At 39.9% G+C, this 27,174-nt stretch overlaps 1 protein-coding gene across 6 annotated transcripts in view; it reads left to right on the top strand.

Moving 5' to 3' along the window:
- Positions 1–27,174, top strand: part of EYA1 (EYA transcriptional coactivator and phosphatase 1) — a 180,759-nt gene that overhangs the window by 117,824 nt on the left and 35,761 nt on the right. For all 6 annotated transcript variants that reach the window (XM_052651460.1, XM_052651459.1, XM_052651458.1 and 3 more), the window contains one exon: positions 17,430–17,519. In XM_052651460.1, the coding sequence (XP_052507420.1) occupies positions 17,430–17,519 (90 nt within the window). The remainder of the gene's footprint in view (positions 1–17,429; positions 17,520–27,174) is intronic.

The raw sequence follows: 27,174 nt of genomic DNA, 5'->3' as shown, positions 1-27,174 counted from the left end.
AATGAGAGGTGTGTAATGTCTGGTTACACTAGACATTAATGTAATGTCTGGTTAAACTAGTCAATCTGATCACACGGACCACAGCCTTGTCTAACTCAATGAAACTAAGCCATGCTGTGTGGGGCCACCCAAGATGGGAGGGTCATGGTGGAGAGGTCTGACAGAATGTGGTCCACTGGAGAAGGGAATGGCAAACTATTTCAGTATTTTTGCCTTGAGAACCCCATGAAGAGTATGAAAAGGCAAAATGATAGCATACTGAAAGAGCAACTCCCCAGGTTGGTAAGTGTCCAATATGCTACTGGAGATCAGTGGAGAAATAACTCCAGAAAGAATGAAAGGATGGAGCCAAAGCAAAAACAACACCTAGTTGTGGATGTGACTGGTGGTAGAAGCAAGGTCCGATGCTATAAAGAGCAATATTGCATAGGAACCTGGACTGTCAGGTCCATGAATCAAGGCAAATTGGAAGTAGTCAAACAGGAGATGGCAAGAGTGAACGTCGACATTCTAGGAATCAGCAAACTAAAATGGACTGGAATGGGTGAATTTAACTCATATGACCATTATATGTACTACTGTGGGCAGGAATCCCTTAGAAGAAATGGAGTAGCCATCATGGTCAACAAAAGAGTCCAAAATGCAGTACTTGGATGCAATCTCAAAAACGACAGAATGATCTTTGTTTGTTTCCAAGGCAAACCATTCAATATCACAGTAATCCAAGTCTATGCCCCAACCAGTAACACTGAAGAACCTGAAGTTGAACGGTTCTATGAAGATCTACAAGACCTTTTAGAACTAACACCCAGAAAAGATGTCCTTTTCATTATAAGGGACTGCAGTGAAAAAGTAGGAAGTCAAGAAACACCTGGAGTAACAGGCAAATTTGGCCTTGGAATACAAAATGAAGCAGGGCAAAGACTAATAGAGTTTTGCCAAGAGAATGCACTGGTCATAGCAAATACCCTCTTCCAACAACACAAAAAAAGACTCTACACATGGACATCACCAGATGGTCAACACCAAAATCAGATTGATTATATTCTTTGCAGCCAAAAATAGAGAAGCTCTGGACAATCAGCAAAAACAAGACTGGGAACTGATTGTGGCTCAGATCATGAACTCCTTACTGCCAAATTCAGACTTAAATTGAAGAAAGTAGGGAAAACCACTAGACCATTCAGGTATGATCTAAACCAAATCCCTTATGATTATACAGTGGATGTGAGAAATAGATTTAAGGGACTAGATCTGATAGATAGAGTGCCTGATGAACTATGGATAGAGGTTCGTGACATTGTACAGGAGATAGGGATCAAGACCATCACCAAGAAAAAGAAATGGAAAAAAGCAAATGGCTGTCTGGGGAAGCCTTACGCATAGCTGTGAAAAGAAGAGAAGCGAAAAGCAAAGGAGAAAAGGAAAGATATAAGCATCTGAATGCAAAGTTCCAAAGAATAGCAAAAAAGATAAGAGAGCCTTCCTCAGCGATCAATGTGAAGAAATTGAGGAAAACATGTATAATATCATATATGAAATGAATAGCCAGTCCATGTTTGATGCATGATACAGGATGCTTGGGGCTGGTGCACTGGGATGACCCAGAGGGATGATACAGGGAAGGAGATGGGAAGGGGGGTTCAGGATGGGGAACACGTGTATACCCGTGGTGGATTCATGTTGATATATGGCAAAACCAATACAATATTGTAAAGTAATTAACCTCCAATTAAATAAATTTAAAAAAAAAGAAATAGAGGAAAACAACAGAATGGGAAAGACTAGAGATCTCTTCAAGAAAATTAGAGATGCCAAGGGAATGTTTCATGCAAAGATGAGCTCGATACAGGACACAAATGTTATGGTCCTAACAGAAGCAGAAGAGGTGGCCAGAATACATAGAAGAACTGTACAGAAAAGATCTTCATGAACAAGATAATCAGGATGGTGTGATCACTCACGTAGAGCCAGACATCCTGGTATGTGAAGTCAAATGGGCCGTAGGAAGCATCACTATGAACAAAGCTAGTGGAGGTGATGGAATTCCAGTTGAGCTATTTCAAATCCTGAAAGATAATGCTGTGAAAGTGCTGCACTCAATATGCCAGCAAATTTGGAAAACTCAGCAGTGGCCACAGGACAGGAGAAGGTCAGTTTTCATTCCAAGCCCCAAAAAAGGCAATGCCAAAGAATGCTCAAACTACTGCACAGTTGCACTCATTTCACACCCTAGTAAAGTAATGGTCAAAATTCTCCAAGCCAGGATTCAGCAATGCGTGAACTGTGAACTTCCAGATGTTCAATCTGGATTTAGAAAAGGCAGAGGAACCAGAGATCAAATTGCCAACATCCACTGGATCATGGAAAAAGCAAGAGAGTTCCAGAAAAACATCTGTTTCTGCTTTATTGACCATGCCAAAGCCTTTGACTGTGTGGATCACAATAAACTGGAAAATTCTGAAAGAGATGGGAATACCAGACCACCTGACCTGCCTCTTGAGAAATCTGTATGCAGGCCAGGAAGCAACAGTTAGAAGTGGACATGGAACAACAGACTGGTTCCAAATAGGAAAAGGAGTACTTCGAGGCTGTATATTGTCACCCTGATTATTTAACTTATATGCAGAGTACATCATGAGAAATGCTGGGCTGGAAGAAGCACAAGCTGGAATCAAGATTTCTGGGAGAATTTTCAATAACCTCAGATATGCAGATGACACCACCCTTATGGCAGAAAGTGAAGAGGAACTAAAAAGCCTCTTGATGAAAGTAAAAGAAGAAAGTAAAAAAGTTGGCTTAAAGCTCAACATTCAGAAAACGAAGATCATGGCATCCAGTCCCATCACTTCATGGGAAATAGATGGGGAAACAGTGTCAGACTTTATCTTTTTGGGCTCCAAAATCACTGCAGATGGTGACTGCAGCCATGAAATTAAAAGACGCTTACTCCTTGGAAGGAAAGCTATGACCAACCTAGATAGCATATTAAAATGCAGAGACATTACTTTACCAACAAAGGTCTGTCTAGTCAAGGTATGGTTTTTCCAGTGGTCATGTATGGATGTGAGAGTTGGACTGTGAAGAAAGCTGAGCACTGGAGAATTGATGCTTTTGAACTGTGGTGTTGGAGAAGACTCTTGAGAGTCCCTTGAACTGCAAGGAGATCCAACCAGTCCATTCTAAAGGCGATCAGTCCTGGGTGTTCTTTGGAAGGTTTGATGCTAAAGCTGAAACTCCAGTACTTTGGCCACCTCGTGCAAAGAGTTGACTCATTGGAAAAGACTCTGATGCTGGGAGGGATTGGGGGCAGGAGGAGAAGGGGACAATAGAGGATGAAATGGCTGGATGGCATCACCAACTCGATGGACATGAGTTTGGGTGAACTCCAGGAGTTGGTGATGGAATGGGAGGCCTGGCGTGCTGTGATTCATGGGGTCACAATGAGTCGGACACGACTGAGCAACTGAACTGAACTGAATGTCTGGTTGCATTTCCCTGGTGGCTTAGGCAGTAAAGCGTCTGCCTGCAATGTGGGAGACCCGGGTTCGATTCCTGGGCTGGGAAAATCCCCTGGAGAAGGAAATGGCAACCCACTCCAGTACTCTTGCCTAGAAAATTCCATGGATGGAGGAGCCTGGTGCACTACAATCCATGGGGTCACAAAGAGTCAGACACTACTGAGTGACTTCACAATGTCTGGTTGCTCTTCTTTTTTTTTAACATCAACATTCTGATTGAAGTCTCATTTAACAAGGCATTGTAGAGTGTTCTCAATTATCCTGTAAATCCTTGACTCAAAGTTGATTAAGAAGGAGAAAACTCCAGTTTGAGGGGTTTTTAAACCACAAATTCATTAACTCAGCAGAACCAAGCATATGTGGACCCACATAAGAAATAAAAAGAATGACAGTATTTTTTATAGATGACTAGCCCGTAGATACTTTTGGGGAGGCAGTGTTGTTGTTTTTCAGTTGCTAAGCAGTGTCCCACTCTTTGTGACTCCATGAAGCCTGCAGCATGCCAGGCTCCCCTGTCCTTCACTATCTTCCAGAGTTTGCTCAGATTCATGTCTGTTGAGTCACTGATGCCCTTTAACCATCTCATCCTCTGCTGCTCCCTTCTCCTTTTGCCCTCAACCTTTCCCAGCGTCATGGTCTTTTCCAGTGATGGCTCTTCCGCTCAAGTGGCCAAAGTATTGAAGCTTCAGCTTCAGTCCTTCCAATGAATATTCAGGGTTGATTTGAGGCAGTTTTGAGATGAACCTAAACTGCTTTCTGAATTTGGAGATTTTCTTAAATATCTTCTCTCCTAGAATATCTCTCCAGTACTAGTGCAGATCCTGGCTAAGGCTTCCTGGTCACCTCTTGGAGACAGATGGGTATCCTTAGTGGCTCATGTAGGTGCCCCATTCCTTCATTAACTTTTCAACAACATAGTGAATTTCAGTTTACCAGCCACAGCTCTTGAGTCGGTGAACTAATATGAATAATCTGTAGGTGTGCTTGATGCTTGGTGGCTAACTTTAAAGGTAAATCCAATTCTGCTCCTTGAAGCTTAAATCTAGCCTTAGGCATTTTCTGTGTACGTATCTAGCAGAGGTTTATGTACAATATATATGGTGGCCACCATGGGCTTCCCTGGTGGCTCAGATGGTAAAGAATCTGCCTGCAGTACAGGAGAGCAGGGTTCAATCTCTGGGTTCAAAAGATACCCTGGAGAAGGGAATGGCTACCCACTCCAGTATTCTGGCCTGGAGAATTCCATGGACTGAATAGTCCGTGAGGTCACAAAGAGTCAGACAGGACTGAGGGACTTTTACTTTCATGTATAATGCATATACATGGTAATCTTGGGAGTAATCAACTATTTACATTAGGGAAAGGATACTATGCTCACATGGGAGCTGAGGAATGGAATACCTTTCCCTGGTCATCAGTCACATGACTCCAATCAGAGGTGCTATTTTTTGAACAACTAATACTAGAAGACCCTACTTTTCTTTCCTGTTTATAGTAGCAGATAATTTTGTATGATGTTGATATTCTTAAAGTACTCCCACAGATTTATTCTTTGACCCTAACACAAACAAGGCCTCTCTGAATTATGTATTCCTCAAATGCTAAAGTCATTTTGTGAACCCTGAAAATTTTCGGGGACTATACAGTGAAGGTACTACATTGGAATGTACCTCAGTAATTATGGTTTATTGCCCTTTGTCACTACCAGCTATTTGTTGATAAGCTTGGGCTTATCAAGATTTTGCCATGACCTGGTCTGCCAAGTCATTTGGACTGTAAACAATGGATTTGGGCTTTGCTTAAGTTCCTGTCCAAAAATCTAACCCTTTAATGATTAAAGGGTATAAGCTAATAGGTATAAGTGACCCACCCACAGAAATCACACTGCTTGGCTGTGCAGGTAATTACTTTTTCCTTAAAGAGCATTTTTGGATTTCTATGGAATTGGTATAGTGCTTGGATCCTATCTGAATGACAGTGTTTCCCCTCTATTCCTAGATCTTCAGAGTATGGGACAACACCTCTGCTGATTTCCTAGAATTGGGTCATTACTGTTAGTGATAAGAAGCTTGGTTAGCATCTTTTGGGAGAACCAGTGGCATTGCTTCTTGGAGCGGTCACACTGCATATTCCCAGTTTAACATCCACACAAATCAGCTCTACTGATATTGGTCTCTTAAAAACACAATCACCTCAAAAATATTGGCATGAGAAATTTAGGGGTGACCTTATTTTTACAAAAGCATGAACTTCACATCCAGTCTGAACGCAGAATGTTCATGTACCTTTCTGTAGTAGGAACATGGTGTCCCATGTTTGGACTGATCTGCAGTTATTATTGTAGTGTAGAGATAGAAATACCACCACCACCACCCATAGTAGCAGCAGCAGCAGCTTAATACTTGCTAGGCTCTGTGTTCAGAACTTTAAATATATCATCAATTAAAAAGCTCAAGCAAACCTGTTGTATTCCTATTTTGCTGATCTGGGACCTGAAATCCAGGAGTTAAGTAACTGAACTGCCCACCACAGAGCTAGTAAATGGTAAAGTGAGAATTTCAGTCTAGATGCTATGACTGCAAAGCGCATGGTATGACCACCGTGAGAATGTACACTTCTGGTGTCCTTCTGCCCTTTATGCCTGCAGGTTGGGAGCTCAGTTACCTTAGAAAACTTGCATTTATTTGACATGTAGCAAATATGTACTCCTGCCACTGCCTCATGTGTGGGCCAGTGTTAGACCTAGTTCAGTCAAGAGATGAACTGGATGGCACCCTCATAAGCTCTGATGAAAGGAGTTTCCGTCCTCGTCATCCTAAGAGAACTCCTAGATGGAAATTTAGGAACAATGTCACAGCCCTGCGGTCACAACAGTGTCTTTGTCTGTTGGTTGAGTCTTGGCAAAATCAAATTTCTGAGTTGCTGTGGATTGTGCTTACTGAAAAGTGCATTTTTAATGATGCTTATCAAATGCCCTTTGTTGTTGTTTAGTCTCCTAAGTCATACATTGTTGTTGTCTAGTGGCTAAGTTGAGTCTGACTCTTTGCAATCCCATGGACTGTAGCCTGCCAGGCTTCTCTCCAGGCAAGAATTACTGGAGTGGGTTGTCATTTCCTTCTCCAGGGGATCTTCTCAACCCAGGAATCAAACCCTCATCTCTTATGTATCCTGCATTAACCCATGGATCCTTTATCTCTGAGCCACCAGGGAAGCTCTTATCAAATGCCCTAGCTCATCTGTAAGACAAAACAAGTCGACGAGAGCCCATGTCCTAGTCTTCCAATGTTCTAATATTCACATATACTTATAAACATCCTTTTCTTTCCTTTAATTCACATTATATATAATCTTTTTAAAATCAATTTCTGTTGGAGGATAGTTGCTTTATAATGTTGTGTTCGTTTCTGCTGTGCAGAGAAGTGAATCATCTATACATATACATATAGCCTCTTTTTTGGATTTCCTTCCCATTTAGGCCACCACAGAGCACTGAGTCGAGTTCTCTGAGGTATATACATTAGTTCTTATTAGCTATCTATTTTATGCATAGTATCAATAGTGTATATACTGTCAACATGTTAATTCAAGACTGACACATGAATCTCCCTGAAAGATGAATTTAGTGGTATTTCAGCATTTCTATGCACTGATTTTGTCTAGAGTTTCTTCTCTTCAAAGCATTTTCATCACATGAAGACCTAGTGTAAATGGCAGTGATCAGGCTGAAAAAAAAAATCAAGTGACAGACAATAAAAGAATGACGATGGCCAGGGTGATGCTGATGATCTGGATACAGGATGATAATAACGTTCATCTCTGTGGGCAGTTCTGTGTTCTAGAAACAGGAGAAAAAGATCTTGAGGCTGTGGGGTTCACTGGATAGAGGATGAGAGCAAAAGAATTGCTTTAGACTTGGACCTAACTTTTCTGTAGAATATTGCTTTCTCTTCAGTAGACATAACCATCTTCAGCTTACACAAAGCAACCTTGAGTAGCCTAGCATTGCAACGAGTTCCTTCACCTTATTTTCATGACTTTAAGCAGACATTTGCCATCTAAAAAAAATTGAGGTATAGTTGATTTGCAGTGTTATGTTAGTTTCTGGTGTATAGCAAAGTGATTCATATATATATGTATATATATAAATATTCATATATATTCTTTTTCAGATTATTTTCCATTATAGGTTATTACAAGATAGAGACTATAGTTCCCTGTGCTATACAGTAGGTCCTTGCTATTCATCTGTTTTATATGTACTGGTGTGTATCTCTTAATCCCAAACTCCTGATTTATCCCTCCCTCCCCCACTCCTTTCCCCTTTGGTAACCATACATTTCCTATGTCTGTGAGTATTTCTGTTTTGTAAATAAGTTAATTTGTATCACTTTTTAGAATCCGCATATAAGTGATATCACATTTATTTTTTCTTTCCCTGTCTTACTTCACTTAGTGTGACAGTCCCTGGGTTCATCCATGTTGCTGCAAATAGCTTCATCTCTGAATACTGTTTGTCTTATTTTGGCAAGGAACAGCTAGTAGAATTTCCTGGACATAAGAACTGTAGTAAGTTTACAGTGTTTCTTTGTTAAACCAGAAAAATGATAAAACATTTGATTATATTTTCCCTATTTGAGCTTCTTCACTGGACTGTTCAATTTTTACTAGGGAACTAAGTTGCAGAGCACATGAGAATATATTTCACAAGATGTATTAACACATAATCACTGATGAGTTTAAAAAATAAATAATTGGATGCTGTTCTTAGGCTAGTCTTATTTAGTGTGTCACATAGATAAGAAAGGCTTTGTAAGCAGCTGTTTCTAAAAATGAGCTGCTCTTTAATCAGGTACAAATTATGAGTGAATGTGTTTAATAGTATTTAGATAGATAGAATGATTTTGAGAGTCAAACACCCATTTTTCCTCCTAAGCTAAGTACCTAAGGTGTGTGTTTTTTTTTTTTCCACTGATACTGGACACTAACTAAAGATAAAAATTAATATTTTTTTCTTAATTAGAATTATTTGAAATACTTGCTGTTTATTGCTGTCATTCATTTACTTCTGCACCAAACTTTGGGGAAGCCCTGGGCCAGACACTATGCATGGTCTCAAGGATGGAGGAGAAAGATACAGGGGTATGACTCTGCCACAGACAAGAGCACACACAGCCGTGGTACCCAGAAGCTGACAAGCCTGTCTGAGAGAAGTCATGGAGGAAAACCATGGACTGATGAAGGGTCAGTGGGAGAAGCCCTGGGCAAGGATACAGGATGTGGGCATGGGGGTTGAACAGAGACCTTGACGTCTTCATACTGACAACCCGAGAAGACCAGTCCAGTGAGAGAGGCTACTGCAGATAGTTATAAAGAGATATGGGCCTGGGGAAAAAGAAAATGGTGGTAAACATAAGGAAGTTATGAATTCTAGGTCCAAGCAGCAGAAGGTTGTGATTCATTTAATGTGGGGAATATGATGACTCCAGATTGCAGCCCATTGAGTTTCGAGTACTGTATGGTACATTGGAAGGACTGATGCTGTAGCTCTAATACTTTGGCCCCCTGATACGAAGAGCTGACTCATTGAAAAAGACCCTGATGCTGGGAAAAATTGAGCGCAAGAGGAGAAGACAAACAACAGGGGCAACAGAGGACTAGATGGTTGGATGGTATGACTGACTCAATGGGCAGCAAACTCAGGGAGACAATGATGGACAGAGAAGCCTGGCGTGCTGCTGTTCATGGGGTCGCAAAGAGTCGTAAATGACTTAGTGATTGAACAACAACAACAGCGTGGTACATCGAGTATCAATGACCAATAGGCGATTGATACATGGGCCTACAAATGAGGTCTAAGATTTAATAGAGGGGGATGGGGGTGGTGGTTGAAGGTGTGAGTGTGTGGGTTCTGTAGGCAGTGTAAATAGAGTGAGGAACAGATGAAAACAGTCCTAGGAACTGACCTCACTTAAGGGATAGGGCATGGATAATCTGATTGTAGGACGATGCTCAGAAAAACAGTTCATGATGTTACAGACATCAGAGAAGGAAAGATGTTAAGAGAAATTCGACAGGAGTGGCAAATACCACTGAGGAGTCAAATTCAGAGAAGAATGGAAACATTTGGCAACAAGTTTTACTTGAAATATTTCTTTGAAGTGGAAGCAAGGTTCTAAATAATTTTTCAGAAGTGATAGAGCGAAAAATGGTGTTTTAAAAACCACTCTTTCATAACTGCAGCTCTGTAATTTGTTACTGCAAAGCACAAGAAAAGTAAGATTTAGCCAAAAACATGGTGATTTTAATGTCTCAGTTTGGGTCTTAAAAAACGTGTTTTTTTCCCCTTTCTTCCTCTAAATATGCCAAAATAAGCCATCAAGCTGCAACTCATTTATTAACTGTTCAATGTTAGCTTTTGTGACATTTGACTTGTATCAGGCATGTTTGGAAAATGTGAAAATATTAAAAGATTATTATAATAGGAAGATCGAATCTAACCTTGGTATGAGGACTCCAGTTGCTCCAATGTGGAGTAAATCTGTGACCACGGTTATCTGTCTGTTCTTCCAGCTCCTTTCCTTTCAGGTAGAACACTTGGGGTGAGGCAACTTTGCACCCTCACAGCTCCGTTGTTGTCGTTCAGTCGTTTGGTCATGTTCAACCATGTGACCCCATGAACTTCAGTGCTCCAGGCTCCCCTGTCCATCACTGTCTTGTGGAGTTTGCTCAAACTCATGTCCATGGAGTCGCTGATGCCATCCAACCATCTCATCCTCTGTCACCCTCTTCTCCTTCTGCCCTTAGTCTTTCCCAGCATCACAAGCAAATCGTAACACAGTTGCAAATTAGTTTTCCTGTCTCTGAAATCAAAAGTACATGTTCTCTAGAATTCTGCTTTTCAAACTATAGACTTTGACACGTGAGGGCAATGAAATGGAAAATAGCAGAATAGGCTCCACACAGTATGGAAAGTCTCATTTTGCCAAACACGCATTTCAGCTGTGTGTGTGTGTATGTGTGACACAGAGAGAGATGCTGTTAGATTTTGCTGTGGATTATTTTAAAATATTTGAGGAATACTGCTTTTGACTTGATCCCCTTCCTATTCTAAAATTCTTCCATTCCAGTTCATCATCAGGCTGTTCTTTAGGTGTCGTAATGTTTCCTGATAGTATGGTGGAGTGGCAGTAGGAAAACTGTTAAGGAATGACAGCTAATAACAGAAGAGAAAAGCATTAAGAGGTAAATAAGGCCAACATCTGTGTTGTATTTGACCACAAGACTGAATGAGCCTCTAAAATTTATTAGTATTCTGACTCGCAGGTCATTACTGTAATTTATGAAGAAAAGTTAGAGTATGCTATATATTCACAAACAATAGAGTAATTCTTTTGATGGTGGTATAAATAAGCAACCATATCAAGGAGAAATAATCGTTTTTCAGAAGTAATGCTACCGTGGCACATAAATTCTAGAATTGCCAATTAAATAATTGCCATGTGTCTCTTCTGCCTGGCCACATAAAAAGATTCATTGACGTGGTTATGAGATAAGTCAGTGTATTTATATTGGCCTCAACGAGAAGGAGGACAAACCTGAGTCAGGTGTTTGTTTCAGAAACAACTGTTTGAACTTTCCCTGCTGATCCATTCTGCTCTGGGCTGTATTTGAGCATTTGTTTTTCCTAGCATGCTTATTGCTACTTGGAATTCTTGTGAGTGAGCAATTTTCCTATAAAACTAAGATTCGATAAGAGTTTTTCTTTACTCACTTGTAAACTGTTTTTAATTCTTCTACAACCTATGAAATTTCATTGATTTTAAGTGGTAGCTCAAGGGGAAGATTGATCAAGGCTAAATCATTGCATAGGAAATGTGTTTCCTTTTGTTTTTTTCTAACTGGAGAATAATTGCTTTACAATGCTATGTTAGATTCTACTATGCAATAGAGTGAATCAGCTAACTGTATCCATATATCCCCTCCCTCTTGAGCCTCCTTCCCCCCCCCCATGCCACCCCTCTAGATCATCACAGAGCCCTGAGCTGAGCTCCCTGCGCCATATAGCAGCTTCCCACTAGCTAGCTATTTTACACATGATGGTGTATATATGTTAATCTTACTCTCTTAGTTCATCCCACCCTCCCCTCCCCTGTGTACACATATCTATTCTCTATATCTGTGTCCCTATTCCTGCCTCACAAATAGGTTCATCTGATTGCACAGGAAATTTGAAGGAATTGTTTTTATTTGTCTCTCCACACACAGCTCTTGGACACTCTGCTGGCCTATGTATTTTTCTTTTCTGTATGCCTTCTTACAAAAACCCTGGGGTATTTGCTCAGCCCTTTTGCCAATCTCACCCCAGATTTTTGGCAATGATGTGTTTTCTGCCTCCTTTCCACTGCCAGTCAGCTGGCAGAGAAGGCCTTGGGGGGAGGGGATTTGAGGCTAGCAGTACCATCCTGCTGTATTTCCTCAGACCTCGTCTTGTCCTTCTCTGGGACTCTTGCAAAGGTAAGAGCATCCAGGTGCTCATGCAGGTGGGGTAGACGGGAGCTAGTGGGATGGGTCCTGCAGGGATGGGGTTAACTCTGCCTTCCTGGCCACAGTTGATTGGCCCATGGCTGTACCCAGTGAGTCTCAGGCCCCTCCTTTCTCCCATGTATATAAACACATATGCACCCTAAGTTGTTTCAGTCGTGTCCAACTTTTTACGACCCTATGGGCTGTAACCCGCCAGACTCCTCTGTCCATGGGATTCTCCAGGCAGGAATACTGGAGTGGGTTGCTATGCTCTCCTGAAGCGGATCTTCCCCAACCCAGGGATCAACCTGCATCTCCTGTAGCTCCTGAATTGCAGGTGGATTCTTTTACCTCTGAGCTGCTTGGGAAGCCCCTATGATTGTGACAAATTAAAAGATGGAGGTTTTTTTTAAAATTCTATGGGATAAAATATTCTATCCGGTATTAGCTATCTAGCCATCTGATTTATTAGGTGAGAAAACTGAGGCTTAGTGAGCTAAAGACACCAAAGTAGAAGAACAAGGATAGGGCTTGGGCCCTGGGTCTAGGTTCTTCTTCCACCACTTGTTGCTATGTATCAAAGCCCATGAGAAGATGGGCCTTTAGGTTGTTGATGCACTTCAGTTACTTACAGGGTAGGGGGTAAAACACAGGCAAATCTTGAGCTTTAAAATGAAGACAGTGTGTTTAGAAGACAATAGAGAAAATGGGCAAGGTTTATGTTGGACAGTATTAGGAAGCAAGATTATTTCTTTCTCTGGGTTTTTTGTTCTCTACTCCAAGACTCAGAGTTGGTTGATACACATATTACACCCCAGCCAGATGGATGGGCGACATGAAGGTGTAATTTCTCTAGTCATAGTTTCTCTCACTAAATGATACCGGTACATCCAAAGGTTTGCTGTGATTATAAAGTAGTAGATCAGAAATTATTGTTCTTTGGAAAAATTTTAAATGCCATAAAGGTGAAAGTTGGTATTGCTGTTAGAATGCCAATAAAAACTTGAAAAACTCACATTATATCCTTGAATACTTTCTCTACAGAATTTTTTGTTTGCTTTTCACTAACTATACAGGCTTCCCTGATAGCTCAAATGGTAAAGAGTCTACCTGTAGTGCAGGAGACCCATGTTTGATCCCTGGGTCAGGAAGATCCCCAGGAGAAGGAAGTGGTAACCCACTCTAGTATTCTTGCCTAGAAAATCACATGGACAGAGGAGCCTGGCAGGCTGTACCCCATAGGGATGCAAAGAGTGGACATGACTAAGTGACTTACACACACACAGTCAGGATGTTCACCGTGAACATTGTTGCTTTGTGGGTGAGATGCATTTTGAACATAGTAACACCATTAAATACCTCCACACTCCCCATCTCAATGCCGGCAGATGTCATCAGGATATAGGTTGTGTGGCACAAACCATCAATCACTAGTGTCAAAGGCTTGAAGTGTTGGGTAGAAGCCACTGTTGAGAATGCTGGTGCTCCCCTCTGTGTGTGGTACTGGCTGTTTGATGACTAAATAGTGTCACAAGAATGTCAAGATCAGCCTTCTGAGTTGGCATGGTGCCAGCTGGTCAGAATGGCCACCGCTTCCTGTTTTGAGTGCACTCAAAATTGGGAGGCAGGCTGAATAAATAAAAAATAATGGTAGTTATCATCTGGAGTAAAATTGCTATTTACTGTCCTTCTGAAATCTATCTAAATTGTATCTGTTTTCTGGTAGTTGTGACAGTGGTTTTAGACACTTTATGGATTATGTTGATTATGGGTGCTCAGTCATGTCAGACTGTTTGTACCCCCATGGCTTAGATCCAACCAGTCTATTCTGAAGGAGATCAGCCCTGGGATTTCTTTGGAAGGAATGATGCTAAAGCTGAAACTCCAGTACTTTGGCCACCTCATGCAAAGAGTTGACTCATTGGAAAAGACTCTGATCCTGGGAGGGATTGGGGGCAGGAGGAGAAGGGGACGACCGAGGATGGGATGGCTGGATGGCATCACTGACTCGATGGACGTGAGTCTGAGTGAACTCCGGGAGTTGATGATGGACAGGGAGGCCTGGCGTGCTGCAGTTCATGAGACTGCAAAGAGTCAGACACAACTGAGCGACTGAACTGAACTGGACTATAGCCCACCAGCTTCCTCTGTCCATGGAATTCTCCAGGCAAGAATACTGGAGTGGGTTGCCATTTCCTATTGCAGGGAATCTTCCTGACTCAGGGATCAAACCTGTGTCCCTTGCATCTCCTGCATTGGCAGGTGGATTCTTTACCAACTGCACCACCTGGGAAGCCCAGGATTATGGGTTATCAGTTCAGTTCAGTCCCTTAGTTGTGTCCGACTCTGTGACCTCATGGACTGCAGCACAACAGGCTTCCCTGTCCGTCACCAATTCCTGGAACTTGCCCAAACTCATGTCCATTGAGTCAGTGATGCCTCCATCACCAGTTCCCAGAACTTGCTCAAACTCATGTCCATTGAGTCGGTGATGCCATCCAACCATCTTATCCTCTGTCATCCCCTTCTCCTCCTGCCTTCAATCTTTCACAGCATCAGGGTTTTTCTCAGGGAGTAATTTCTTCTCATCAGGAGGCCAAAGTATTGCAGTTTCAGCTTCAGCATTGGTCCTTCCAATGAATATTCAGGACTGATTTCCTTTAGGATGGGCTGGTTGGATCTCCTTGTAGTCTGAGGGACTCTCAAGAATCTTCTCCAACACCACAGTTCAAAAGCATCAATTCTTAAGCGCTCAGCTTTCTTTATAGTCCAACTCTCACATCCATACACGACTACTGGAAAAACCAAAGCTTTGACTAGATGGACCTTTGTTGGCAAAGTAATGTCTGCTTTTTAATATACTGTCTAGGTTGGCCATAGCTTTTCTTCCAAGGAGCAAGCATCTTTTAATTTCAGTCACCATCTGCAGTAATTTTGGGGCCCTCCAAAATAAAGTCAGCCACTGTTTCCACTGTTCCCCACCTATTTGTCGTGAAGTGATGGGACCAGATGCCATGATCTTAATCTGATGCCGTGATCTTTTCTGAATGCTGAGCTTTAAGCCAACGTTTTCACTCTCCTCTTTCACTTTCATCAAGAGTCTCTTTAGTTCTTCACCTTCTGTCATAAGGTGTCATCTGCGTATCTGAGGTTATTGATACTTCTCCCAGTAATCTTGATTCCAGTTTGTGCTTCATCCAGCCTACCATTTATCATGATGTACTCTGCATATAAGTTAAATAAGCAAGGTGACAATATATAGCCTTGACGTACTCATTTCCCCTTTTGGAACCAGTCTGTTGTTCCATGTCCAGTTCTAACTGTTGCTTCCTGACCTGCATACAGATTTCTCAGGAGGCAGGTCAGATGGTCTGGTATTCGCATCTCTTGAAGAATTTCCCACAGTTTATTATGATCCACACAGTCAAAGGCTTAGGCACAGTCAATAAAGCAGAAGTAGATGTTTTCCTGGAACACTCTTGCTTTCTTGATGATCCAACCGACGTTAGCAATTTGATCTCTGGTTCCTCTGCCTTTTCTGAATTTAGCTTGTACATCTAGAAGTTCATGGTTCACATACTGTTGAAGCCTGGCTTGGAAAATTTTGAGCATTACTTTGGTTGTGTGTGAGATGAGTGCAATTGTGTGGTAGTTTGAACATTCTTTGACACTGCCTTTCTTTGGGATTGGAATGAACACTGCCCTTTTCCAGTCCTGTGGCCACTGCTGAGTTTTCCAAATTTGCTGGCATATTGAATGCAGCACTTTGACAGCATCATCTTTTAGGATCTGAAATAACTCAACCGGAATTCCATCACCTCCACTAGCTGTGTATGTAGTGATACTTCCTAAGGCCCACTTGACTTCACATTCCAGGATGTCTGGCTCTACATGAGTGATCACACCATCATGGTTATCTGGGTCATGAAGATCTTTTTTGTACAGTTCTTCTGTGTATTCTTGCCACCTCTTCTTAATATCTTCTGCTTCTGTTAGGTCCATACCATTTCTGTCCTTTATTGAGTCCATCTTTGCATGAAATGTTCCCTTGATGTCTCTAATTTTCTTGAAGAGATCTCTAGTTTTTACTGTTCTATTGTTTCCCTGTATTTCTTTGCATTGATCACTGAGGAAGACTTTCTTATCTATCCTTGCTATTCTTTGAAACTCTGCAGTCATATAGGTATATCTTTCCCTTTCTCCTTTGCCTTTCACTTCTCTTCTTTTCTCAGCTATTGGTAAGGCCTCCACAGACAACCATTTTGGCTTTTTACATTTCTTTTTCTTGGGGATGGTCTTGATCACTGCCTCCTGTACAATGTCATGAACCTCCATCCATAGTTCTCCAGGCCCTCTGTCTATCAGATCTAATCCCTTGAATCTATTTGTCACTTCTACTGTATAATTGTAAGGGGTTTGATTTAGGTCATACCTGAATGGCCTTGTGGTTTTCCCTACATTCTTCAATTTAAGTCTGAATTTGGCAATAAGGAGTTCATGATCTGAGCCACAATCAGCTCCTGGTCTTGTTTTTGCTGACTGTATAGAGCTTCTCCATCTTTGGCTGCAACGAATATAATCAATCTGATTTTGGTATTGATCATCTGGTGATGTCCATGTGTAGAGTCTTCTCTTATGTTGTTGGAAGAGGCTGTTTGCTATGACCAGTGTGTTCTCTTGGCAAAACTCTATTAGTCTTTGCCCTGCTTTATTTTGTACTCCAAGGCCAAATTTGCCTGTTACTCCAGGTGTCTCTTGACATCCCACTTTTGCATTCCAGTGCCCTATAATGAAGAGGACATTTTTTTTGAGTGTTAGTTCTAGAATGTCTTGTAGGTCTTCATAGAACCATTCAACTTCAGCTCCTTCAGCAGTACTGGTTGGGGCATAGACTTGAATTACTGTGATATTGAATGGTTTGCCTTGGAAACGAACAGAGATCATTCGGTCCTTTTTGAGATTGCACCCAGGAACTGCATTTCAGACTCTTCTGTTGATTGTGAGTGCTGCTCCATTTCTTCTAAGGGATTCTTGCCCGCAGTAGTTAGTATGAGTTATAGTAGAACATAAAAAACGTGTCTTCCTGAGTCACTGATTCCCTTGCTTCTGAAACAGTTGTGTGAAGGTGAATTTCCTCCACTCTACATGTCTGAGTAACCCTGGAGTTTATATTTTCTTTGTTAGGCAAAGTACCAACAACATTAGAGGCACATTTCAAATGAAATAAGTCACTGAAGTCCAAATACAGAATAAGCCACATAATCTGACAAAGACTGGAGCCCAGGTCTTGTGGCCTATCCTGATGTAAAGTCCCTCTCGATGAGACACTTTATTTCCTGTACCCTGATGTAGATATGGTCTTGACCTGTAAAATTCTTCTTTCAGGATCCACCTACTTCAGTTTCCCTTGGACTGCGAATGGAAGAAATGATTTTCAACTTGGCCGACACTCATCTATTTTTTAATGATTTGGAAGTAAGTTAGGATTCTTTTATATACTCTTCATGTTGCGTGTTTGGAAATGCATGATTGGTCCTGAAATAACAGTGGAATATTATTTTTCGAACATATAATTGGAGTGGTGAGGTAGCATAATTACTGATTATATGGTGATGTGTTTTGCCTTCGTGGAATTTGTTTTGCTTTACGTTGGTTGTTGTGTTTCAAAGTTTGATTCTGTGGAACCATTGATACGGGTTAACAGTTGATGGCAAGAATCTTTAATGTGAAACTGTGTTGATTATCAGGAGTACAGATTTCTCAGTTAATAATCACTGTTGAGATGTGTTACCTTCAGTGATCCTTGCATGTGTTATATGTTATCCATGTCAGACTCCTGTCACATTGAGCCAGGTGCTTTTCTGTCAGGCTAGTCCAGCTGGTTGTATAACAGTTTAGTCAAGCCTCTACGCTTGGGATTGCCAGGATTCCTTATGTCAAACTGCTGATGGTTTTATTTGTCCTTCACAGTTCGGGAGGAAATTTTTATACAGTGGCTAGTAAAATGTGTTATGGGCAGTGACAAACGTGCTGATCTTGGTTGGAAGCATTTTTCAGAATATTGGTTTTCATGTCTACACTATGAGAAAATATGCCTATTTTCACTGTCTCCTTGATGGAGATAGTTGTTTATTTAAATCCTGCTATTAAGCAAGCTTGTGGTAGAGCTGCCAAGAGGCATTAATCATCAGGTTGTTGTTTTGGTAGATTTTATAAATGTATGTTATTTCAGACAGGAGAAGAATCTGAAAGATTCAAATAGAACTTTTACTGATCAAAGTTAATTGGCAGCAATTGGCCTTTAAATATTTCCTGATGTTTCCCCTTTTCAAAATCAAGGAAAATGCACCTTATTTCATAGATGAGCCAAAATCATTTTAAAAATGCTAGTGTGTGACAGAATTTAAATGTGGTTTGTTCAACATCTGTCCTGTATTTTGATTTCTTTTCATCTGCAATGAAACTACTCACAGACGAATTGGCAACTTCCAGTGCAATGAAATTATTTAAATGTGCTTCATTTTTCCTCCATTCCTTTAGTGAAATATTTATTTTTACACATAGAGTAAAATACAGATTTTTTTTGGCATTTAATGTGCTTGCTTTCCTTAAGGAAATTATATGTAAGGTCTTACTATTTTTAAGGTAGAAATATTCCAAGGGGGAGTGACAATTTCCTAATTCCTTTAGAAAAGCTTAGTAATCATACTTATTTTCAAAAGCTGTTTCTGATATTTGGTTGTGATTCCCTTCATAAGAGAACAGCAACAAAAAATTCTATATTTTACTAATACGTTAAAATTCCTTTCTTGAGTTTCCTTTTGTTTCCAATGATTCAGACTAGATTGATATTTTGGATTCAGCCTTGTTACTCTTACTGATATTAATAGGTGTTAATAGCATCCATCAAGAAGAAATTAGCAGTAATTTTCTATTGTTTTTAAACTCTACCTTCTTAAAAATGCCAAAGCTAGTCTGTGCAATCCCAGAACTATGTGGTAAAAAGTGAGAAGTTAGACAAGTGAGAAGTTAGACAAAGTAATAACTTGGTGTAACATAAGACAGAGAAGCTTCCAAACTCAGTTTGGATGTAATAGTCAGATTTTTATTTGTTTACTAACATTATTCATGCTGAACTATACAGAGAAGGTCTGAAATAAAAGTAAATATTAAAAGTCCTAGTTTAGATTTGTGATGGATGTAGTTTTTTCATAAGCCTAAATTTTAAAAAAGAACTAAGGATCCATAAAGATACTGAAATACCAGATTTTATTCTTGAGGACTCTTTCTTATAAGTCAAGTAGAAAACAGGATAAAGGACTAATTTGACCACATATAAAAATCAATAGTGAAAAATTATTTAAGCTTGTTAACTTTACCACAGTTGGCTTTACATTATTTTACCTGAGAGTAATATAAAGGTGTCAGCAAAAGTATAAATGAAGGATTCACTTAGCCATTGCTCTAGATTTGCACAATGTTTAAAAAATAAATTGGTTCTTAAACTTATTTCAATCTTTCATTTTATATTTTTGTAATTCAACAAAGCTGAGAGTGGTTACTACAAGTAATAGTTTCTTTCAAACTAAAGAGTGAAATTATTTCCTGGCAAAAATAAATGTATTAGTTTAATACTCTTTAGAAAACCAAAATTATCTCATCAGGCAAAAATGATGTGGTAATGCCTGATTTCACACTCCAGTTAGCAGTGCACTGTGGTAAGGGGCATTACAATTTTAATATATTTTAATTGCATGTTTTTAGCTTTTGAAGATCTAGAGTACAAGTAATGTTATGGTAATTAATAGTCTGTTGGTTAGCTTGTGTGATTTCTGAACTCTGATTGTTGACTGTAGCCTCACTTTCTTTTAAAATTTTAACTTTTTGCCAGCCTGTCTGTATAATTTGGTTAGTTTGCAGCTGTGACTTATAAAAGATGCTGAATAAAGAAACACACTGTGAGGAGCTTCCAGTGACAATTCTTAATGTTATAAAAATAGTTGCTTAAAATGTTTATTAGAATATTACTTGGGAAATTTTAGATATGATTTTAAAGTAATTTACAAATATCTTCATTGTACTTTAAGGTGTTAAAAAGTTACCCGTTTTTAGTTTTAAAAATCTTGTCATCTCACTTACTGACAATTTTTAATAAAAGCAATCACAATTTAAATTAATTCTGTTGACACTTAAGGAAAAAAAATAGAAAAGAGAAATCTTGGTTTTTTGAGCCATTAAAAATACTTGACATGTGAAGGAACATGAGTGACAGAGAGACTCAATTATCAAAGAAAATACTATTCCAGCCCCCGACCCTGCCAGAGAAGGGTTTAGACTTGAGTTCCATGCACTCCTGGCTTTCCTATGTCCACGTCTAATGCCCTCTGTATCATTTTACCAAAGGTCTCCGTGTGCAATCCTATGATGCTTATTATGGAAAGTCATTTTTTATGAACGACGGTATGAAATTGGAGGATTTCTTTTCCAGCTTCTTGAGTAAAGCCTGTCTCTCTCTGACTGAATGGAGAAAGAGCTCTTTCTGTTGGTTATTTATTGAAAGGTGATGGGCCTTCTGAATATGATAACATTTCAGTTTAACTTGCCTTTTATCGGTTCTCCTACTGGATTTCTCCACAGTTACAGGAAGATATTTGATCAAGATGGATATAAGTCTAAAGAAAAGTAAGGCACAAATTTATGTTGAGTTTTTTCTGTCTGTCTGGTGTTAAGTGGTATCATCTCGCTGACATTATGGTTGCCATCCTAACTGATTTTGTATCAACATGGTAGCCTCTGAGACTCTTTCTCTCAGGCTACAGGGGTCGAGGTGGGGAAGCAGAAGTGTAACAGAAAGTGGGGTCTGGCTGCTCGCTGCTCAGAAGCCAATAAAGAGGCCAGGTTGGTCAAAAGGAAAGCTTGCTTTAATTTCAGTGCTGACAACCGAGGGAAGGGTGGACGCGTGTCCATAGGCCGACTTCTCCCCACTGACAATCAGAACTTTTATAGGCTGAGGGAGGGGGCTACATGTAGAAACAGCACAGTCACCTTTGACAGCCTTCCTGAAACTGGTCATCGGTTGACTGATCCGCTTCATCTTGATTGTTTTAGATACAGTTAATCTTCAGTTCCAGGGTCAGTTTGTTTCCATTTCTTTGAGGCCAGTTCTTAGAGTTGTGGCAGCTTATGTCCTGGCTACAGTCTGGTCACAAGTAGTTAACTTCTTCCACCTGGTGGGAGTTTCAGTATCTCTAAGACAGCTCACAGGATATCTTAGCCCTTGAGAAGGAACCAAAGGTCCTTGACTATGCTTAATGAGTACATTATTATTATTTAGTCTCCTTTGACTATTTTCCTTCATTTTTGCACCTTCTCACTTCTCTGATTAAACTTATTCTTTAGCTAGTTTTTCCCCAGGCGAAACGGCAGGCAGGGGACAGGGGGCGCGAGGACCATAGGGTCTTGCTCCATTTCAGAACGACCTCACTCTTGTCTTCAGGGCTGTGCACACCATGTTCTCCTCGTCAAGGGTGGAGCTGTGTTGTATCTTTCTCCCTCACACTCCTAGTATGTTGGTTCGTTGAGACGGCCCAGAGGACTCTTTGGTGTTGAGCTCTGCAATGTGAATGCCACAGTCCTTTCTTGAGCCTTTAACGTGTGGACTCCTGTCCCAGGTCTGATTTTCAAAGCATTTACTCTTACAGCTCCTCGTTTTCATAATTTTTTATTAAAAAAAGGCCTGGGACTAAGGTTCTGATCTCAATAGACCTGGGTTTGATAACTCAAAGACCAAGGAAGGGCACCATGGACAGCCTCTAAGTAATGCCACACTTGAAAGGAAGTAAGCTGCAATAAATTTTCTTATAAAGGAAAGAAATTAATTTGCCTCTTGGCTTCATTATAATTTAACCTTAGGATAAATTAGAATAACTAGTATAAACTTGGATAACTTTAAAATTTAGGTTATTGTGTGTTAATTATTTTGATATCTTGTTAAGAAATTGATTTTTAGCTAGGAAAAGAATCTTCTTTCAAAGGAAGGAATGCCAATGCTAATTACTTTTGATCTGAAGTGAAGTGTTCTGTCCTAATGTTTATGCTTCTAAAAGTGGAAGAGCTGTAAGCTAATTTGCAAGTTGATCTTTTTAATAGAAAAGTATAATTCACCTAGAATTAATGGAGGAACAAAGATAGATTGAAAGATGTTCTGTAGAATTTTAACAGTATTTTTATCTGCAGTTAGAGGTTTGTTTTCTTACTTATACTTTTATGTGTATTTCAAACTCTCTATAACGTATACTTATTTTGTAGTCAGGGAAGAAAACAAACACTATTTTTTGAAAACTATAGATAATATTAAAAGACAAAATTATTTTTAACCAATAAAAAGTATTGTTGCAGTGCACTAAGGAAAGCCTAAAGAAATTAGCAAAGGATGTAAACAGATAATTCACAAGAGAAAAGCATTTGAATTTTCAATATATAAAGAAAAGACACATGTTGGATTTCACCTTTAGTAATCAAAAATGTCAGAGTGAGTGCTCAGCCTCTTGCCCACCAAATTAGCAAAGATTTAAAATCAGTAATATAGTCTCTAGAGTGCAGTGAGATGACCACTTATGTTACTGATAAGGGTATAAATTAGTACAGTTTTCAGAAAGGTGGCTTGATAATAATACGTCAGAACCTTAATGTACTGATCCTTTTACTCAGTAATTTCACTTTTAACTTCTATTCTAAGAAAACAGTTATAGGCAGAGAATTGATAGAATAATAAACATTTACTGAACACTTGCCCTATGTGATTTACATACATTATTCCACTTAATACCCTTATATTTCTAGGATAGGAGCACTGGTATTATCTCCTTTTTATAGAATATCCAAGAGAAGCTTAGAGTGGCTAAAACAAAACTTGTGTAAGGCCACACAGCTACTGAGTGGCAGATTCTAACTCAGGTTCAGTGCTTTCTAGAAATCTACTCAACTCCATGCTGTATCTCTCACATGGTAGTTTTTTTTTTTTTAACCAATAAAATATAGAAATATATTTTTAAAATTCTAAAATAGATGAATAGTGGTTAATGATACATCCTCATTGAAAATTGTTTTAAAACTGCTTTTTAAATATAGGGAAAATATTCATGGTCAATTCCAAGTTTTAAAAATAGACTGTGCAGTACAGTGTAGCCTTGATTTTAAAATGTATGGCAAATTATCTGGAAAGGCTACATACTGAATGAGTCCAACTATTTGACACTCTGGAAAAGGCAAAACTGTGGATCAGCTAGTTGCCAGGGAGTGGAAGTAAAGAGAGGTGAATTAGGTGGAGCACAGAAGATTTTTAGGGCAGTGAGACTATTCAGTATGATTCTGCAGTGGTGGGTATAAACCTATAGAATGTACTACACCAAAGGTGAACACTAATGTAAACTGTGGGCTTCAGGTGGTGAAGATGTGTCAATATAGGTTCATTGATTGTAACAAATGTACCACTCTGGTGTGAGATGTCAACAGCAGGGGACCTTATGCCTGTGTGGGAGCAAGGAGTGTATGGAGACTGTCATTTTCTGGTCAGTTTTGCTGTAAACCTAATATTGTTTTTTTAATTAAGCTTATTAATTTTTCTTAAAGTATGGAATGTTGAAGAAATTGGAGGGAAATTTTAAAAACTGCTGTTATGAAACATAGAAGACACAGGCTCGATCCCTGGGTGGGGCAGATCTGCTGGAGAAGGGAGTGGCAAGCCACTCCAGTATTCTTGCTTGGGAAATCCTGTGGACAGAGGAGCCTGGTGAGCTATAGTCCATGGGGTCACAAAGAGTTGGACACAACTGAGCAACTGAGCAACTGAGCAGCAGCATGTAACTTTAAGTTTTAAAATGAACAGTCAGCAAAATAAATCATACTATACTATATAATGATGATTTTAGCACTTATGACTTATTATACAATAACCAGAGTTAAATACGTTAAAATGTTGCCAGTTTGGTTTTTTTTTTTTTTTTTTTTTTTTGCAGTTATAAATGCTGTTTCTCTGTGATGCTCTAACACTGAGACACTTCATTTAGTAGCCAATATATATTTATCAATTGTTAGGTGTCAAGCACAGTTGGAGGTGCTGAGGAATCAGCAATGATTAAATCAAGGTTACTGCCCTCATGGAGCGTGTGCTCTGGAGGGCAAGAAGAAAATAAACATTTTTATTGTAAATAGATTCAGGTAGAGATATGTGTAGGAAGAAAATCAGAAGAATAATTGGATAAGGGATGTTGCAAACTAGGATATCTTTAGCTGAGATGTTTGGGAAGAGGTGTCTTTGAAGAGAGGACATTTGTAAAGAAACCAGGAAGGTGGGAAGAAGCACCTGGAACAGCAGGAAGACATTCTGGAAAGGGAATGACCTGTGCAAAGGCCCTGAGGTGGGAATACATTTTGCTTCTTCAAGAAATAAACAAGGTCATCCATGTAATTGGAGCAGAGTGAGTGGGGGAAAGTTATAGGATCTGGATCAAAAAGGGCTTTGTAGATTGTAGTAAAGAAAGTTGGATTTATTTCTAATTGCAGTGGGAAGCCATTAGAGAGTTTTTAGCATGAATATGGTAGACTTGTGTTTACACTTTTAAATGACTGGTCTGATTATATAAGGAACTAGAATCATTGAGACCAGTTAAGAGACAGTTGCTTTTGGCTGAGACTGTAGCAGTTCCAGACATGATGAAAAGTTGGAAGATTGACATATAATTTGGCGAAAGCCCTGGCAGGATCTGCTAATAGACAAGATGTGGGAGGAGAGAGAAAGTAGAGTTAAGGATGGCCACTAGCTGTTGACCTGAGTATCTAGATGGATGGTCATCGTACCTGAGATGAGGAAGGGTGGGTTTGTAGTAGTAAGACCGGGGAAAGAGCTGTCCTCAACTCTTCTGAAATGAGCAGATTAAGTTTGAAATACCTATTCAACATCCAGATCAAGAGGTTATGAACATTTAGGTTTGGGTCTCAGAGGAGAGAAGCAAATGGGAAGGTGTAGTGGGGGTCATAAAGGCATAAGATGATATATCATCTCAAAGGGGAAAGGGTAAGAGGGTGTAGGATTGGGCATTAGACACTCAGACAATTAGAAATAGGACCAAGAAAGAAGAACTTGCAAGAGAAAGTGGTAAGGAGTGTACAGTGAGGTAGGTGGGCAAGTATGAGGCATCACAAAGACCTGGAGAATAGTATTTCCAGAATGAGGGGTGTTCACTACTGTGTCGAGTGACTGTTGGATCTGCCCAGGATATTGGTTGGTAATGACTGTGATAAGCACCATTTCATTAAGTAGAACATGTAAGTCCAATGGAAGTGGGTTGAAGATAAAAGGAGAGTTGAGGAAGTGAAAACAGGAAAGATTGATTGGCGTTTCCACAATGACAAGATGCAAAGAGTTGGGCTGTAGGTAGAGAGGATCATAGGATCATGGTGTGGGGAGGTTGGTTTAAAACAAGCTATTTTAGACGTGTTTGAGTGTCAGTTGGAATGATCCAATAGAAATGATAAATTATGTGGAAAGAAGAGGAAGCAGCAGAAGAGTCAAGTCCTTGGGTAGCAAGAGGATAGGATTCAGAAAACCAGTGACAGAGCTGGACTTCAGTAAGAAGGAAGGAAGAGTCGCCAGGTACAGATGCTGGAAGAAGAGGCTGTTCTCATTGTGAAAATACCTCCCTCATAGCTCATGATTTTCTGTCTGTCCCTTTCTATCCTCCCCCATCAGTCCCTTGATGGCAGGGACCATGACTCATCCACTGGAAGCTTAAGCACCAGATTTGGTAGGTAGAAGGCTCTCCTATGTCTTTTTAATTTTTTTTCCAAAATTTTGAAAGTAATAGTCTACAGTGAGCACTACTTTTAATAATTTGCAGACATTAACTTTTTAAAAGTAAATGTCTAATCACAAGTCCTAAAAATAATTGAAATTGTCCAAGAGATGAAATTTTGATATTATTCTTTTTGTAAGTCATATTTTCAAAATGTGGCAAAACACAGTGGAGGTGCAAGAAGTATGATATAAAATGATATTCAGTGTAGTTCCAGTTTAAGTTTTTTTTTAAGGTATATACATCCAAAAGAAGATAAACAATTTTTCGCATTAAAAATGTTATCAAAAATAAATAAATTCTACAATAAAGGATTTACCTCTGGATAGTGGGCTTCCCTGATAGCTCAGTCCGTAAAGCATCTGCCTCCAATGCAGAAGACCTGGGTTCGATCCCTGGATCAGGAAGATCGCCTGGAGAAGTAAATGGTAACCCACTCCAGTATTCTCACCTGGAGAATTCCATGTGAAGAGGAACCTGACAGGCTACCGTCCATGAGCTCACAAGAGTCAGGCACAACTTAGCAACTAAGCTACCACCAGTGGGCATAACATGACCATAAACTAAACTATAAGTTCTCTTTATATTTTTCTTTTCTGTAGTTACTATTTCTTATAATTAGAAAATTGTTGAATAATTATAATCAACTATTCCAACTTGACTCAAAGCCCTGCATTTATGCAGCATGTTATCTTACAACTCTGGGCTTCCCTGATGGCTCAGATTGTAAAGAATCGCCTGCAATGCAGGACACCTGGGTTCGATCCTTGGGTCAGGAAGATCCCCTGAAGAAGGGCATGGCAACCCACTCTGGTATTCTTGCCTGGAGAATCCCATGGACAGAGGAGCCTGGCAGGTTGCAGTCCACGGGGTCATAAAGAGTTGGACACGACTGAGCGACTAAGCATAGCACAGCACATCTTACGATTCTAGGGTACTGGAGGTTGAACTTAAGTATTCATTCATTTTGGAGGGACCCTTATGTGCCTCAATTTCTTATCTTTAAAATTGGATAATGATAGTATCCTAGGGTCAGTATGAAGATTCAGTACATAAATACCTATTAAAAATTTTTTTTTCCTTGACCGGACCATGCAACATGTGGTGTCTCAGCTCCCCATCCACCAATCGAACACATGCCCCCTGCAGTGGAGTGGAAGTGCAGAGTCTTAACCACCTGACCGCTAGGGAAGTCCGCCTCAAACGTCTGTTAGGTGCATAGAACTAGCTCTGACACGTGGGAGGCACTAAGGAAGTCCAATCTGCTGTTCTTTCCT

This window comes from Budorcas taxicolor, chromosome 14 (genome assembly GCF_023091745.1).
Source record: "Budorcas taxicolor isolate Tak-1 chromosome 14, Takin1.1, whole genome shotgun sequence".
NCBI lineage: Eukaryota > Metazoa > Chordata > Mammalia > Artiodactyla > Bovidae > Budorcas > Budorcas taxicolor.
The sequence above is the reverse complement of the archived record's forward strand: the minus strand, read 5'-3'. Positions and strand labels throughout refer to the sequence as shown.